Source organism: Hyla sarda, chromosome 10 (assembly GCF_029499605.1).
Source record: "Hyla sarda isolate aHylSar1 chromosome 10, aHylSar1.hap1, whole genome shotgun sequence".
NCBI classification, from domain to species: Eukaryota; Metazoa; Chordata; class Amphibia; order Anura; family Hylidae; genus Hyla; species Hyla sarda.
Window position 1 is genome coordinate 17768060 of NC_079198.1, and position 14085 is coordinate 17782144.

Genomic DNA, 14085 nt, shown 5'->3' on the forward strand with positions numbered 1-14085 from the left:
ATGCCCTCCTTCCCAGTTTGTGAGTTTTGATGGGTGCCTTCTCTCATCTAGGTTGTAGTTTTTTCTTCCACTGTAAGACTTTGGAGTATTATTTTTTTCTGATTTGTTCCATAAACTCTAAAATTTAAATCCCTTTTGTTTCATAGTTGAAATGTAGACGTTGGCTGGGGCTTGTAATTTAAGCAACAGCTGGAGGCACCCTGGTTGTGGTTGGGAAACACTGCTATAGACAGTGCCGCTCTTACCTTTGGGCTGTGTTGGCAATGAATGCAACAGGCTCAATGCATACAGTAAAATGACACATATGTAGTTTATGTAAATAATTTTATTATGGAAAATAATTCTTTAAAGTCAGGTTGTATAACTCAGAACGCAGATTACCAGCACATTAATATATTACATTAAAATCTTTGTCTGGAATGAGCCCACACCCGTTATCATAGAAAAGTACAGCCTTTGCAACCTTTTTTTTATTTTTTAAAGGGGAAATCTAGCATTATATGATGGCCATTCAGATGAATAGTAAAAGGGTCTGCAAGCTGCTCTTTGCTAGTGACCCCTAGTGACGGGAAGCCGCAATCACAGTGCAACCCCACTATAATCTGCGTTTGCCTGTACGGTGTAATGAGCCTCCTTTTAAAGGTGTTCTCCGGTGGAAAAAAATGTGTGTTTGTGTGTGTATGTATATATATATATATATATATATATATATATATATATATTTTTTTTTTTTTTTAAATCAACTGGTGCCAGAAAGTTGAACAGATTTGTCAATTACTTCTATTAAAAATCTTAATCCTTCCAGTACTTAGAGTAGATCTTTCCAGTCTGACCACAGTGCTCTCTGCTGACACCTCTGTCCGTGTCAGAAACTGTCCAGAGTAGGAGAAAATCCCCATAGCACAGGACAGTTCCTGACATAGACAGAGGTGTCAGCAGAGAGCACTGTGGTCAGACTGGAAAGAACTACACAACTTCCTCTGGAGCATACAGCAGCTGATAAGTACTGGAAGGATTAAGATTTTTTAATAGAAGTAATTTCGAAATCTGTTTAACTTTCTGGCACCGGTTGATTTGAATTTTTTTTTCTACCGGAGTACCCCTTTAAGCTTTATCAGCTGTTATTATTGTCTGACAATTCTGCAGAGCCAACAGATTTTAGGATCGCAGCTTCTTGTAGGTCTTTTCGTTTTCTTTCATCCGGATAATGGGTGGTTGAGTCTGATTGGTTCAAGGAGAATACCTATAAGATATGGGAGAAAAGGACCGTAAAAGGGATATATGCAAGACCAATATGGAACAAAGAATGCAAACGTACATATAATGGCCCATGTTTACTATTGCCTTGGGCCAACATTTTTAATCAATCTGCAACCTTTTGCTTGACAGAGGTGTCAGCAGAGAGCACTGTGGTCAAACTGGAAAGAACTATACAACTTCCTCTGGAGTATACAGCAGCTGATAAGTACTGGAAGGATTAAGATGATTAAATATAAGTGATTTACAAATCTGTTTAACTTTCTGGCACCAGCTGATTTAAAAACTATATTTTTCTCTTTGAAGTGCAACCGAAGGGTCTATTCACAAGGCAGTATTTTTGCATGCAGATTCCATTTCAAATTAAAGCCCAATAAACTTCTATGGGATTCTGCACTCCCATTCACACTTCTGAATTTCGGCATGCGAATTCCGCTCAAAATCCGCACTAGCCAGAAACCACCTAACTGAATGCGGAAGCGGAATTGGTGCGGATGTGCAGAAATTCTGCCGTGTGAATAGACCCTTACTGCTTCCATGGGAATTAACCTGTGGGACGGAGGGCATACCTGTACGCCCTTCGCCCACTCCCTTTCTATAACGCGGGGCCACGCCGTGGCCTCGCGTCATAGCAGGTCGGGCCCGGCCGCTAACAATGGCCTGGACCCGAGGCTAATCGCGGGTGCCGCACGCTATTAACCCTTTAGACGCGGCGTTCAAAGTTGAACGTTCAAAGTCTAAAGTGAAAGGAAACTAATGCCGGTTAGCTCAGGGGGCTGTTTGGGACCCCTACCTTCCTCCTCGCTGTCCGATCGCCGAATGACTGCTCAGTGCCCGAGATCCAGGCATGAGCAGTCAAGCGGCAGAATCATTGATCAATGGTTTCCTATAAGAAACCATTGATCAATCTAAAAGATCAGTGTGTGCAGTGTTATAGCCCCCTATGGGATAACAATGATCAATGTAAAAGATCAGTGTGTGCAGTGTTATAGCCCCCTATGGGATAACAATGATCAATGTAAAAGATCAGTGTGTGCAGTGTTATAGGTCCCCATAGGAGCTATAACACTGCAAAATAAAGTAAAAAAAGAAGTGAATAAAGATCATTTAACCCCTTCCCTAATAAAAGTTTGAATCACCCCCCTTTTCCCATTATAAAAAAAAAACTGTAAATAAAAACAATCATATGCGATATTGCCGCATGCGGAAATGTCAGAATTATAAAAATATATCATTAATTAAACCGCACGGTCAATGGCGTACACGCCAAAAAAATTCCAAAGTCCAAAATAGTGTATTTTTTGTCACTTTTTATATCATGAAAAAATGAATAAAAAGCGATCAAAAAGTCCGGTCAATACAATAATGGTACCGCTAAAAACTTCAGATCACGACGCAAAAAATTAGCCCTCATACCGCCCCATACGCGGAAAAAAAAAATGTTATAGGGGTCAGAAGATGACAATTTTAAACGTATAAATTTTCGTGCATCTAGTTATGATTTTTTAGTCCGACAAAATCAAACCTATATAAGTAGGGGATCATTTTAATCGTATGGACCTACAGAATAAAGATAAGGTGTCATTTTTACCGAAAAAATTTACTACGTAGAAACAGAAGCCCCCAAAAGTTACAAAATAGCATTTTTTCTTCAATTTTGTCGCACAATGATTTTTTTTCCCGTTTCGCCGTAGATTTTTGGGTAAAATGACTGATGTCATTACATCAGTGCAAAAAATAAGCCATCATATGGATTTTTAGGTGCAAAATTTAAAGGGTTATTATTTTTAAAAGGTAAGCAGGAAAAAATGAAAGTGCAATGGAAATGGAAAAACCCTCCGTTCCCAAAGAGTTAAGAGGGTAAGTAGCAGCCAGGTGCTGCTAATCAAATGCCCTTGTTTCATTGATCATCAGCAAGTGTCACCACCTCTATACAGGCAGAAGTTTTGGTAGTTTACTGGTCTGCAGTATTTAGGTGTATGTTAATACAATGCAAATAGAAACAAAACATCGGCAATGATCTTAGAGAAGCAATTGTTGCTGCCCAGTAATCTAGGAAGGGTTATAAGATCATTCCCAAATGATTTAAAGGGGTATTCCAGGAAAAAACCCTTTTTTTTATATATCAACTGGCTCCAGAAATTTAAACTGATTTGTAAATTACTTCTATTAAAAAATCTTAATCCTTCCAGTAATTATCAACTGCTGAAGTTGAGTTGTTTTTTTCTGTCTGGCAACAGTGCTCTCTGCTGACATCTCTGCTTGTCTCGGGAACTGCATAGAGTAGAAGAGGTTTGCTATGGGAATTTGCTTCTACTCTGGACATTTCCCAAGACAGGTGTCATCAGAGAGCACTTAGACAGAAAAGACCAACTCAAAGTCAGCAGCTCATAAGTACTGAAAGGATTAAGATTTTTTAAATAGGAGTAATTTACAAATCTGTTTAACTTTCTGGAGCCAGTTGAGATATATATATATATATATATATATATATATATATATATATATGTATATATATATATATATATATATGTTTTTTTCCTGGATTACCCCTTTAAATCCTATGAAAAGATCATTCAGAACCGGAAAACATTCAAGACAGTTGACAGTTTTCCCAGAAGTGGACTGAACAAGTATCAAAAAGATGTATCTAAAGAAACCACAAGACTTGAACCACAAGACTTGAACAAGATCACATGTTTCACACTCTGTTGGGCTTCATCTGGCCTGACATGTTTCGTGCTCTGCAGAGCGTCAAACATGTCACCATATTTGTATTCCTTCTGGAGGAGGAATAGGTGGTTCCAAACAAGAACACTATTGCATGCAACATATAATGCTCAACATTTCTAATATAAATTTTGTTTAAATATTGCTACCATCAGCAGCTCTTAGGTACCAGCTGAGGAAGGTGGCAGGGATGGCATCAAAGTCACAAACCACTGTATCTCATCACTGTAAATATTGGGGGTGCTTACAAAGAAGCATACTAAAAAGACTCATCATTTCAGTTTCCTTACAGATTTTGTTATGTTATTTGTTTATATAAAGAGATCTTACCATTAGGTGGTCTGGGCGGTGTTCTCACCGGCCGGGCATAGGATTTGCATATGGGTTCTGAAGATAAAATGCATAAAAAGGCCAATGTTTACATACAAGTCAGTCAGCAAATACAACTCTAAGAATCACAGGGTGCAGTACTTTAGTAGTTTCATTCTAAAAGGGAGCAGTATTATAGTAGATATATTCATGTATATAGGAGCAGTATTATAGTAGTTATATTCTTGTATATAGGAGGCAGTATTATAGTAGTTATATTCTTGTATATAGGAGGCAGTATTATAGTAGTTATATTCTTGTATATATGGGGCAGTATTATAGTAGTTATATTCTTGTATATAAGAGCAGTATTATAGTAGTTATATTCTTGTATATAATAGCAGTATTATAGTAGTTATATTCTTGTATATATGGGGCAGTATTATAGTACTTATATTCTTGTATATAAGAGCAGTATTATAGTACTTATATTCTTGTATATAAGAGCAGTATTATAGTAGTTATATTCTTGTATATAGGAGGCAGTATTATAGTAGTTATATTCTTGTATATAGGAGGCAGTATTATAGTAGTTATATTCTTGTATATATGGGGCAGTATTATAGTAGTTATATTCTTGTATATAAGAGCAGTATTATAGTAGTTATATTCTTGTATATAGGAGCAGTATTACAGTAGTTATATTCTTGTATATAGGAGGCAGTATTATAGTAGTTATATTCTTGTATATAGGAGCAGTATTATAGTAGGTATATTCATGCACATAGAAGGCAGTATTATAGTAGTTATATTCTTGAATATAGGAGCAGTATTATAGTAGTTATATTCTTGTATAAAGGGGCAGTATTATAGTAGTTATATTCTTGTTTATAGGAGCAGTATTATAGTAGTTATATTCTTGTATATAGGAGCAGTATTATAGTAGTTATATTCTTACGCATAGGAACAGTATTATAGTAGTTATATTCTTGTACATCGGAGGCAGTATTATAGTAGTTATATTCTTGTATATTGGAGAAGTATTATAGTAGTTATATTCTTGTACATCGGAGGCAGTATTATAGTAATGATATTCTTATATATAGCAGCAGTATTATAGTGGTTATATTCTTGTACATAGGAGGCAGTATGATAATAGTTATAATCTGACCAGTAGTAGTAGAATGATGGCGTCTTTATTCAGAAAAAACACAGGTACAGTATACAGGAATGACGCCATCGAGAGTCACAGATTGGGGTACAGTTGTTTCACGTTTCAATTATGCTTTATCAGGGTCTGATGAAGTGTAATTGATATGTGAAACAGCTGTAACTCAATGTATATGTTCTTGAGCACAACACTGCATAGTTATAGTAATGTTAATGTACAGGAGACAGTATATTAATGTTACTGTATAGGGGACAGTAATATACTGTAGTAGTTATATCCTTGCACATAGAAGGCAGTAGGTTATACTCTTACTAAGGGAACAACATTATATTAGCCATATCTGTGTACATAGCAGAGCATTATAATAGTTGTGAAGGACCACATGAAGAAATCATTATTTTACCTACCTCCCATAAACACTATTGGGGGTAGGGTTATTAAGATTAATGAAAAAGGGAAAGTCTTGTTGCCTGTAGCAACCAATTAACTCTTTGTTTTCTATTTAAAAATTAAAGCAGCAACCAGATTGGCTACTATAGGCAGATGTTCTTTTTTTTATTTATTTTTTTACCCGTCTACCTTATTGTCTAGCTTGTGTTAAGATATAGGATGACTGTTATTATTGAGGTATTTCTTAAAGATATATAACACAAATGATATAACAGAATTGCTCACCTCCTCATTTGGATCGCCTTCTTCAAATGACTGTTAATAGAGAAGACATTGACAATTAAAGGGGAACTCCTCTGCTCAGCGTTTGGAACAAACTATTCCGAACGCTGGAGCCGGTGCCGGGAGCTCGTGACGTCATACCCCCCCACCACCCCGTCATGACGTCACGCCCCACCCCCTCAATGCAAGTCTATGGGAGGGGGCGTGACGGCCGTCACGCCCCCTCCCATAGACTTGCATTGAGGGGGCGGGGCGTGACGTCATCAGGGAGCAGGGCTATGTCGTCACGAGCTCCCGGCGCCGGCTCCAGCGTTCGGAATAGTTTGTTCTAAACGCTGAGCAGTGGAGTACCCCTTTAAGGAGAAATCATACTCATATTTAAATGCATTATTATTTCCATTTTTCTTGCTTCTTGGTTTCTAGCTCTTGCCAGTATGGGCCCACTTGGAACAAACCCAGCAGGACCAGCAGACTGCTTTTCTGACTTGGAATAAATCCCCTGATCTACGACCCTTGTCCCGAATCTAGTGACTATAACCGGAAATAATACATCCTAGAATTGTAATTTATCCAGACCGCTTTTAAACTCCTATATTAAAGGGGTATTCCAGGAAAAAACTTTTCTTTATAGATCAACTGGCTCCAGAAAGTAAAACAGATTTGTAAATTACATCTATTAAAAAAAATCTTAATCCTTTCAGTACTTATGAGCTGCTGAAGTTGGGTTGTTCTTTTCTAAGTGCTCTCTGAACTGTCCAGAGTGGAAGCAAATCCCCATAGCAAACCTCTTCTACTCTGTGCAGTTCCCGAGACAAGCAGAGATGTCAGCAGAGAGCACTGCTGCCAGACAGAAAAGAGCAACTCAACTTCAGCAGCTGATAATTATTGGAAGGATTAAGATTTTTTTAATAGAAGTAATTTACAAATCTGCTTAACTTTCTGGAGCCAGTTGATATATAAAAAAAAAAGGTTTTTCCTGGAATACCCCTTTAAGTTCAACCATGACCACTTCCTCTGGCAGAGAGTTCCATAGTCTCACTGCTCTTACAGTAAAGAACCCCTTTCTATGTTGGTGTAGACACTTTTTTTTCTTTAGATGAAGAGGATGCCGCCTTGTTATAGACACATTTCATTAGACGGTATAAAGAGATCACAGAAGAACCGGCTGGGGGAGCAAAAGCAGATGCCATAGCAGGAGGCCCATTTGGATATGTTTTATGGGGCCCCCTTTCTTCTATGTATGCCGCTTCATTTATTATATTTATACATAGTAGGTCACCACTACTGATGATGTTGAGGAGGAGTTGTATGGTTTTGGCTGCTGCTCTGTAAAACTTTATGGGAAATAATAAAGATGTTCACATTTTCTTGATCTTCTGATGCTTCTCCCACAACCTGTCATAGTGGTAGATTATTTCATTCTTTAGCTGCTACTTTAAGGGGTACTCAGGTGGAAAACTTTTTTTTTAATCAACTGGTGCCAGAAAGTTAAACAGATTTGTAAATTACTTCTATTAAAAAAATCTTAATCCTTCCAGTACTTATTAGCTGCTGAACACTACAGAGGAAATTCTTTTATTTTTGGACACAGAGCTCTCTTCTGACACCACAACCACAGTGCTCTCTCCTGACATCTCTGTCCATTTTAAGAATTGTTCAGAGTAGGAGAAAATCCCCATAACAAGCATATGCTGCTCTGGACAGTTCCTAAAATGGACAGAGGTGTCAGCAGAGAGCGCTGTGCTCCAAAAAGAAAAGAATTCCCTCTGTAGTATTCAGCAGCTAATAAGTACTGTAAGGATTAAGATTTTTTTAAAAGAAGTAATTTACAAATCTGTTTAACTTTATGGCACCAGTTGATTTAAATAAAAATAAAAATAAAGTTTGCCATCGGAGTACCCCTTTAATAGTGTATATGCCAGTTTCTTTTGGCCATGGTAAGTACATACAGGGTCGGTGACCCCAGCACCATGACCCATGAGTGACTATTGCAAATATTTGGTTATTTTAGTATTATTACTACTGAAGTTTAGCCTCTGTGAAGTTAGCTGACCCCGTACAGTACCTCTACTAATTTCATTTAATAGTACTACCGTATCTTACTTGTGCACACAACCTACCGATTCTATTGTATTTGCGTAGGTGTCGTCTGTAACTGAATCATAATCATCTGGGGAAAAAAAAACACAGTAGACGTGTAAGCGACCTGATAGCAGTCTAGGAAATGACTGAAGCTGCATATTCTCTGGCTAAATATATGTTTGAATTACAATTGTTTCCAATGCTAAAGGGGTACTCCAGTGGAAAACAAATGTTTTCAAATAAACTGGTGCCAGAAAGTTAAACAGATTTGTAAATGACTTCTATTTAAAAATCTTAATCCTTCCAGTACTTAGCTGCTGTATGCTCCAGAAGAAGTTGTGTAGTTCTTTTCAGTCTGACCACAATGCTCTCTGCTGCCACGTCTGTCCATGTCAGGAACTATCCAAAGTAGAAGAAAATCCCCATAGCAAACCTCTCCTGCTCTGGACAGTTCCTGACATGGACAAAGAAATTAACTTCCTGTGGAGCATACAGCATCTGAAGTACTGGAAGGATTAAGATGTTTAAATAAAAGTAATGTACAAATCTGTTTACCTTTCTGGCACCAGTTTATTTAAAAGAAAAAATGTTTTCCACCGGAGTACCCCTTTAAGCCTTCCAGAACGTATCAGCTGCTGTATGCTCTGGAGCAAGTCATTTAGTTCTTCCACTTAGACACAGCGCTCTCTGCTGCCACCTCTGTCTGTGTCAGGAACTGTCCGAAATATTGGTCTACTCATGGTTTGGACTGTTTCTGACATATACAGAGGTGGCAGCAGAGAGCACTGGGAAGAGTACATGACTTTCTTCAGGGCATACAGCAGCTGATAAATACTGGAATGCTTGAAAGCACATCTGTGCAAGAAAAAGCAATGCAAGTGGCTGTGCTGCTGCACTTTCTCAAGATCAGTGTATTCACAAAGAGTGGACCCCCATGTTTAAATGGGCACTCTCATTAAAACTAATTTTTCTATTGCACTTCTTATGGTAAATAAAAAATCTTTCTAATGTACTTTGTTTAAAAAAATAAATGAAGTTTTCTATGTTTGTGTTTAAAAAGCTGCCACTAGGTGTCTCCCTACTTGTCCAGAGCACATTTCCCCCTATCTCATGCACAGACTTTGGACTCCTGCTGGCCTGGCAGAAGTCCAAAATCAGGAAATGCAGTCTGGAGTGCTGAGGGGGGTGTGTGCAGTCTTAGGCAATCATAGCTCATCTCACACTGAACTGCTCTGGGCTGTGTGTAGCAGAGTGAGGGAGGAAGTTCTCCCCTGTATGGCTTCACGCCTGCTGGGGAACGCCCCTTCCCAGTCTGTGAATCTGACTGAGCAGAAAATACAGAGCAATATCAAGGTAGAAAACTAAAAAATTATAAAAACGAAGGCAGGGGGTGGTTTATCATGATGGGGGCAGTGAACTGGGAGGATTCGAAAATTTTACAAGATCATGACAGGTTCTCTTTAAAAAAGTGATGGCGTATAGAAGCGATATGCTATAACTTTAGGAGATAGTTGAAGGAAGAACATGGCGGAGGCGCTCAGGTCTGCTGGGGTAAGTTTATTCATTACAGGTCATACAACAGCCTGGTCGACGAATCGTTTCGCGCTCCTGCGCTTAATCAATGACCTCCATTGATAAAGTGCAGGTGCGCGAAATGATTCGTCGACCAGGCTGTTGTATGACCTGTACTGAATAAACTTACCCCAGCAGACCCGAGCGCCTCCGCCATGTTCTTCCTTCAATAGTCGGACTGTTTTTTCTGGATGAGTACCGCGGAACAGCGGAGGATCCGTGAGTAATGCAGGTGGTTGCACCACAGAATATAGAGACTGTATCAGTCCCAGCAGCAGTGCCAACATTTTTTTGTTACTCCTTATTGGACTTTAGGAGATAGGGTTACCCCTAAAATATTTTGTTTAGGTAGAATATGCTAACCTATTCAGTATTGTAGTGATTTTTCTTTGCATTATTAATAGTTGCATTCTTCCTTTTAAGAAAGCAATACAGTACAGTGGTCCCTCAAGTTACAATATTATTGGTTCCAGGACGACCATTGTATGTTGAAACCATTGTATGTTGAGACCATAATTCTATGGAAACCTGGTAATTAGTTCTAAAGCGCCAAAATGTCATCCAAAAATAGGAAAAAGTGAGAATTAAAGAAAAATAAGTAGATAACTGATATATAGAGAGAAAGTCCTTACATATAAAAGTAAGAAAGATCTGCTGGGAGCTGTAAATCACTGTCTATGTCAGTGTTTTCCAAGCAGGGAGCCTCCAGCTGTTGCAAAACTACAACTCCCAGCATGCCCGGACAGCCAAAGGCTGTCCGGGCATGCTGGGAGTTGTAGTTTTGCAACAGCTGGGGGCACCCTGCTTGGGAAACACTGGTCTATGTAGAGGACAGGAGCTTCTTCGGGGTCCTGTACAGTACATGCAATGTCCTAAAAAAGTAACATGGAGCCGCCCTCACCTGGTGTCCGAAGGAGCAGGTAACCCTAGTACAGGTAAAGAGTACAGAACATGTAATACCTCCCTGTACTGTAGGGGGCGCTACCAGACACCAGTCAGTGCATGCACTTCAGTAATACAGGTAAAGAGTACAGGACATGTAATACCTCCCTGTACTGTAGGGGGCGCTACCAGACACCAGTCAGTGCATGCACTTCAGTAATACAGGTAAAGAGTACAGAACATGTAACACCTCCCTGTACTGTAGGGGGCGCTACCAGACACAAGTCAGTGCATGCACTTCAGTAATACAGGTAAAGAGTACAGAACATTTAATACCTCCTTGTACTGTAGGGGGCGCTACCAGACACCAGTCAGTGCATGCACTTCAGTAATACAGGTAAAGAGTACAGAACATTTAATACCTCCCTGTACTGTAGGAGGCACTATCAGACATCAGTCAGTGCATATGCTTCAGTAATACAGGTGTTTTACCAGTAAAGTGCCCATTCTGATTGGTCAGTTCTCTCGACCATTGACAAGTTTCACAGATCTGGACTGTCTTCGTCCAGATTGTCATTGTATGTTGAGTCTGGTTTCAACTTACAATAGTCCAGAAAAGACCATTGTATGTTGAAACTATTGTATGTTGAGGCCATTGTAAGTTGAGGGATCACTGTACTATAAAAGACATGCAAAGCCCTGTTCATCATCATAAAGGTTTCTGGCAGAGGACACGTACCACCAATATGGGTTCTTTTGTGCAATATTAAAGTATTGAGGCTGCTGCACGCCAGTCCACAGATGTCACAGGACAGCACTGCAATTACAAAAAACATACGCAGATCTCGGTCATTGTGGCAGATAGCGGGAACATAAACCAGCATTTTTCAAACATAAAACTTGTTATTGGGTGAATCAAATAGTCTTCAATTTTTACTGTGCCCAATATACAGTGAAACTTCTCCAAAAGGCCACTCTTTTAGGAAGACCAACCCCTTTTCCAGACCATATTTCCCGTGTCGGATTTTCAGTCCAACCATTTATTGTGCCGCAGCGGAGATTGTGGAGATCGTGGGGGTCTCGCCGCTGGAGACTCCCGCGATCAGACATCTTATCCCCTATGCTTTGGATAGGGGGATAAGATATTTCCAACGGAGTACCCCTTTAAAGAGGCTTTACTGTTCTATAATTTCTAATATGGCACCACATATAGCCAGAATATCTACCTTTTATCTCCATGTTGTTTCCAGGTCCACAGTTCTATGTAGACTAATCCCCTTAAAGCGTTGTCGCTGAGACCCCCTTCGATTGTTGGTTATAGCTGGGTGAAGCATGTGGCTCTCCGACTGGTTACAAGAGACTGGCTCCATTATCGTTTATGAAGCCCATATCTTGCATTGAGCACAGAGCTGGGGAGTGATGTGCCCTACCGTGTCCTTCACTTGGCTATAACTAGAAATCAGCATTTAGACCCTAACTGATCTTAAAGGGGTATTCTGGAATTAAAATGTATTATTTAAATAAAACTACTGCCCCAAGACATATAACTTTCTAATATAGTGTTATCACAAATTGTAGTGGCTTTAATATGTTTTTGCTTTAAACACCATTGAAAGGAAGTTGTGTAGTCCTCTTATTGTGTGTGATGTTGCCTCAGCAGCTCCCCAGCTCCTCCCTCTCTTCAAAGATGACACATAATTATCTGCTGTATCAGGAGGCGTGGCTATACCTTGTCACTGAGCTTTAGCCGCACCCTCTAAGTGATCTTTTGCCAACCCCCAACAACTACATCACCACCTCCTTGTCATACACACACACACATATATATACATATATATATATATATATATATATATATATATATAAATAAATAAATAATCTTTATTGGTATATTTAGGCAAGAATCAGGTGTTTTTATACCATGCTGGCTTGTGTTGAACAATGTCACAGGCAGAGGAGGAGCAGACAGGGAGTGAATACAGCAGATGCAGATTAACTGATTGCAGAGAAATAGTCTGCTGTATAGTGAAATGTTCTGCAACAGTTCAAAGTGGGGAACTGGTAAGAGTGGTCTGGGAGTAGAGTGACCAGGTTTGGAGGACTGTGAGGAAGAGCTAAGGAAAAGCAGTGCATTTTAAAAATTGTCGTACCGAGCAATTGGTCAACCAGGAAGGACCCCCAAAATAAAGGGATTTTTGACACAGACAGGTAAGCAAAGCTATATGCTCCTGCAGCATTTCTATTTTTTCTTTTTACCTGAAGTTGAAGTACCCCTTTCACTTTTCACATGTGTCAAAAGTTAAAGGGGTATTCCAGGCCAAAACTTTTTTTTATATATCAACTGGCTCCGGAAAGTTAAACAGATTTGTAAATTACTTCTATTAAAAAATCTTAATCCTTCCAATAGTTATTAGCTTCTGAAGTTGAGTTGCTGTTTTCTGTCTAACTGCTTTCTGATGACTCACGTCCCAGGAGCTGTGCAGCTCCTATGGGGATATTTTCCCATCATGCACAGCTCCCGGGACGTGACATCATCATTGAGCAGTTAGACAGAAAACTTCAGAAGCTAATAACTATTGGAAGGATTAAGATTTTTTTAATAGAAATAATTTACAAATCTATTTAACTTTCCGGAGCCAGTTGATATATATATATATATATATATATATATATATATATATATAAAAGTTTTTGCCTGGAATACCCCTTTAACCCCTTAAGGACCAGGCCATTTTACACCTTAGGACCAGAGCGTTTTTTGCACATCTGACCACTGTCACTTTAAACATTAATAACTCTGGAATGCTTTTAGTTATCATTCTGATTCCGAGATTGTTTTTTCGTGACATATTCTACTTTAACATAGTGGTAAAATGTTGTGGTAACTTGCATCCTTTCTTGGTGAAAAATCCCAAAATTTGATGAAAAAATTTAAAATTTTGCATTTTTCTAACTTTGAAGCTCTCTGCTTGTAAGGAAAATGGATATTCCCCCCAAAAAAATTTTTATTCACATATACAATATGTCCACTTTATGTTTGAATCATAAAATAGATGAATTTTTACTTTTGGAAGACACCAGAGGGCTTCAAAGTTCAGCAACAATTTTCCAATTTTTCACAAAATTCTCAAACTCACTATTTTTCAGGGACCAGTTCAGGTTTGAAGTGGATTTGAAGGGTCTTCATATTAGAAATACCCCAGAAATGACCCCATTATAAAAACTGCACCCCCCAAAGTATTCAAAATGACATTCAGTCAGCATTTTAACCCTTTAGGTGTTTCACCGGAATAGCAGCAAAGTGAAGGAGAAAATTCACAATCTTCATTTTTTACACTCGCATGTTCTTGTAAACCCAATTTTTGAATTTTTACAAGGGGTAAAAGGAGAAAATGTATACTTATATTTGT

At 38.8% G+C, this 14085-nt stretch overlaps 1 protein-coding gene across 1 annotated transcript in view; it reads right to left on the reverse strand.

The window, feature by feature from the left end:
- Nucleotides 1–1083: 1083 nt before the first annotated feature.
- The window catches only part of LOC130294323 (carcinoembryonic antigen-related cell adhesion molecule 1-like), an 86535-nt gene continuing 73533 nt past the window's right edge, over nt 1084–14085 (reverse strand). Inside the window, exons 10-11 of the mRNA XM_056543942.1 lie at nt 4318–4374; nt 1084–1243 (exon numbers count right to left, since the gene is read on the reverse strand). Of these exons, the coding sequence (XP_056399917.1) occupies nt 1197–1243; nt 4318–4374 (104 nt within the window). The 3' untranslated portion in view covers nt 1084–1196. The remainder of the gene's footprint in view (nt 1244–4317; nt 4375–14085) is intronic.